Source organism: Pieris brassicae, chromosome 11, assembly GCF_905147105.1.
Source record: "Pieris brassicae chromosome 11, ilPieBrab1.1, whole genome shotgun sequence".
In the NCBI taxonomy this organism is placed as follows: domain Eukaryota; kingdom Metazoa; phylum Arthropoda; class Insecta; order Lepidoptera; family Pieridae; genus Pieris; species Pieris brassicae.
The window spans coordinates 4,188,618-4,192,188 of NC_059675.1; the positions used below are offsets into that span (position 1 = coordinate 4,188,618).

A 3,571-nucleotide genomic window follows, 5' to 3' on the forward strand; every position below is an offset into this window, starting at 1 on the left:
ATCTGAATTAGTCAATTTCTTCACAATGGTATTCCTATTTACTAGTGCGTTACCAGATTTTTTTAGAATAAATTTTAAAAAAATGTTATAAGAGAAAACTCGCTCAAAGGCACATGTAGAGAATTTTCTTCTCTTCTTGTTCTCATTTCTTCATATTGAAAGTAACATGATAAAAATACATTAAGAAGAAATATGACTCTTGTAATACATGCTATTGAAACCAGTATAAGAACCTTTATGGAGAAAAGGTTGTATCAGGATTAAATGAAAATTATAAAGTTAATCTTATTATTTATTAGTCTCCAAATTGCCGTTTATATCCGCTTTTAGTAAGGCCAATCAGATGCAGTGTTCAATCTATATAACCCGCTCCTAGAAAAAAATAAGAGTTAGAGTGAAGAAATCAAGAAAGTGCCATACATAATAAAACATAGCTTTACAATTCATATTTATAAATTTCTAGGTTTTCATTCCATGTTCTAGTTTATCGTGTATATTATTATGCGTTAAACGTAAACGTAAACGAACGAAATGATGAAATTTTGTTTAAAATTAAGTAACAGTTCAATTAACCAAACAAATAAAGGAACAAAATCACCAGTTTTTACGTTAAGAAAGTTTTATGAATTTTAGTAGATAACGCTGCAAGTAGAAAAAGCTAATCACGTTTTTTGCTAGATTACCTACATACAATTTAATTACATTAAACGTACCCTTCCTTATATAATTCAGTGTTGCCCATGCGTAGAGTATCGCCATTGCATAAGTTATTTTCAAGTTCGTCTTCATTAACACATTTGAAGGCGATAAATCTATTGTATCTTATAGATGCTGCAACGTACTCGTAGCTTCTGCTGTGGGAGCAGGTACTAAATATGCATCCTGGCTGTGGATTCGTGCCTCCGTTGGGGTAAAAGTTATTTGTGCAAATGGGCTCGTAGATTCCCAAAATATGGCCATCGGTATTTATACATTCTACGTATTTTGCGTCAGTGTTTCTAAGAGTTCTGTCCGTATTCTCACCGAAACTTGGACCAGCCGGGTCCATACCTGTAATATGACAGTTACATATTAATCATATTACTTCAATTTTAAAGTGAACTCTTCGGTTCTTTTTAGGTATATAGTTGGCTTTATATAGGAATTTCACATATATACATTTCCTAGTATTATAATAAAACTAGCTGCCCCCGCGAACTTCGTTTCTCCTTAATGCGGTTTTAGTTAGGCTTAATACCGTGGCACGAAAGAATAATTTCACTGTAATATCGTCACTATAATTTGAATTTGATTTACACTTCGGTCTAAGTAACACATTGGCTAATACCAAAAATTAAAAAAAGTAGAAATAATTGAATTTCACGGTATTTCGTTTACTACTAAAATAAATTTAATTTATACTTTAGCCTCAATAACACGTGGTAATCATGATATTGAATTGTAGCTAATATGACACGTTTGTCGGTTTACCATAGCAGTGCCATCTATTGATTACTTACTCAATCCAGTCGAAAAGTATCGACATCTGTTAGAATCTTTCGGAGTTAACAGATAATTGTGACTGTCAATTAATTATAGACAAATAATTTGCAATAAAATAAAATTGCGACTATAATTAAAGATCTAAGCTATCCTATCTCTTAAGTTGGACCATACTGCTCACGGTGTGCCAATTTAATTTAAAATCGGTTAAGAAGTTTAGGAGTTCATCGCGGACAACCATCGTGACAGGAGATTTATATATATTAAGATTAAAACAGTGCACCTGTAATACGCGCTACTTTTCCACCCACAGTACGACCAGCATTTCCAGAGACGTGAGCTCCCAAACTGTGTCCCATTATATGCATTTTATCCCAGTCTCCACCAAAGTTGGACAACAACCACTCCAGGAATAGTCCAAGGTTTTCACCGACTTCGTCAACGACGCCGGCGCTGATTGGGTAAAGAAGGCTTTGGCGTTTACTCCAATCAACAACTATAACATTGTAGTCACCAATATGAAGAAAAGCGTCTCTTAATAAATGGTTAATATTTGATTCCCCATCATTATTCCAGCCGTGAACAATAACAACGATTGGTAAAGATGCATTGTAGTTAGAGTCTTGTACTGAGTAAATATCGCTAGATATCAACTCTTGCTTGCTGTACGGGTTTGATCTGTGAACATTAATTCATTTTTATAACTTGCACATCAAAATTGTATACAGCGTCATTCGCTGTATACAATTTTGAAGAGAATTACGGAATATTCTGGCCTTTGATTATAACTTAATTATTACATTTTGATAGTATTACTTATGTATACCTGGTGTAAAGGTTATATATGTTTCTGCCGGATCTTGATAAAGTTGGATCTACGGGGACTTGAAGGTCAACGAGATGAGGTATACCATCTCCGTCAGGAATCCATATATACCGACTTACTCCCTTTACGTAGTGACTGTTGTCACCTGGGGTAGTGGGGATGTACTCAGGCGGGTAGATGCTACTACCGGCAGACACTGTAATTAATATTTTATTTAAAAAAATCCTGCCAACAAAATTAATGTATGATAATTTGTTATCAGATTGTTAAAACTTGCTAATTATTATTTTTATTTAATAAAATTTTTTTTAACTGGATACACACTATTCCGCATCTTTTTCAATTTTAACGAATCATGAAGTTAAATAGTTTGACAGTAATTTTTAATATTTACAGTTTATATAATTTTTAATAGTTTTTTGTAACACTAATCCTGTAAAAGGTTGTATGAAAATGAAGACTTTTATCTACGCTTATTTTGACTTACGAGCTAAGAAGCAAGACAAGAACACTGTGAATTTCATGTTGACCGTCTTCGGCTGAAGCTGTAATGTACTAGAAGCCTTCGTATTTATAACACTATGCTTATCAAGAAAGTTGATATATTTTGTTTATTACTACGAACGTAACGACATACAGGAGGTTTAATAAATGTTTCCAATGTTGCCAATCAAAAAATAAAAAAAAATCTCATATCTTTAATAATAGCCACCACCACAAAAAGTCCATTTTCTTAATAGGCAAGTGGATGATAAACATTCTGCGCAATGCTCTGTGGTCAATGGAAGCACCTATTGCAAATCGTTTTGAATATAATTGATTAAAACATAACAAAACGTATGTAATTTGAAGCTGTGAAATAGTGGTTGGTCAGTAATCATTATACGTAGAGAATGATTTTAAAAATAATTATCAAAATATATGTGTTTTTTGACAAAAATTTACAATATTTAATATTATATAAACATTCAATTGTATTGAAACACCCCGAAATCATTAATTATACGTCTTTTTATCATATAAACGCAAAAAAATTCCATAATACACAAACATAAGCGTATATTAATTTTATAAATCTTATCAAAATTAAATTAATTTAGAATTTACTACGGCTTATTTACTAATATTGATAGACGAATCTAGAAAAACAAAATGAAACCCTTATCAATACGTACTACTTGGAACTGAAAAAGTGATACCTAATGTTAATAAGTTTAAGTTTATTTATCTTTATTTAATGAAGTATTTCATGTTTACACTGGG

At 31.9% G+C, this 3,571-nt stretch overlaps 1 protein-coding gene across 1 annotated transcript; it reads right to left on the bottom strand.

Annotated features, from left to right (window-relative positions):
• Positions 1-278: 278 nt before the first annotated feature.
• LOC123715919 (lipoprotein lipase-like) lies at positions 279-2,848 on the bottom strand. Its single transcript, XM_045671289.1, has 5 exons — positions 2,796-2,848; positions 2,309-2,504; positions 1,766-2,160; positions 714-1,050; positions 279-372 (listed from the first exon to the last, which is right to left on the bottom strand). Exons 1-5 carry the CDS (start codon positions 2,830-2,832, stop codon positions 327-329), a joined length of 1,011 nt encoding a protein of 336 aa, XP_045527245.1. The 5' UTR covers positions 2,833-2,848; the 3' UTR covers positions 279-326.
• Between the last annotated feature and the right edge of the window lie 723 nt (positions 2,849-3,571).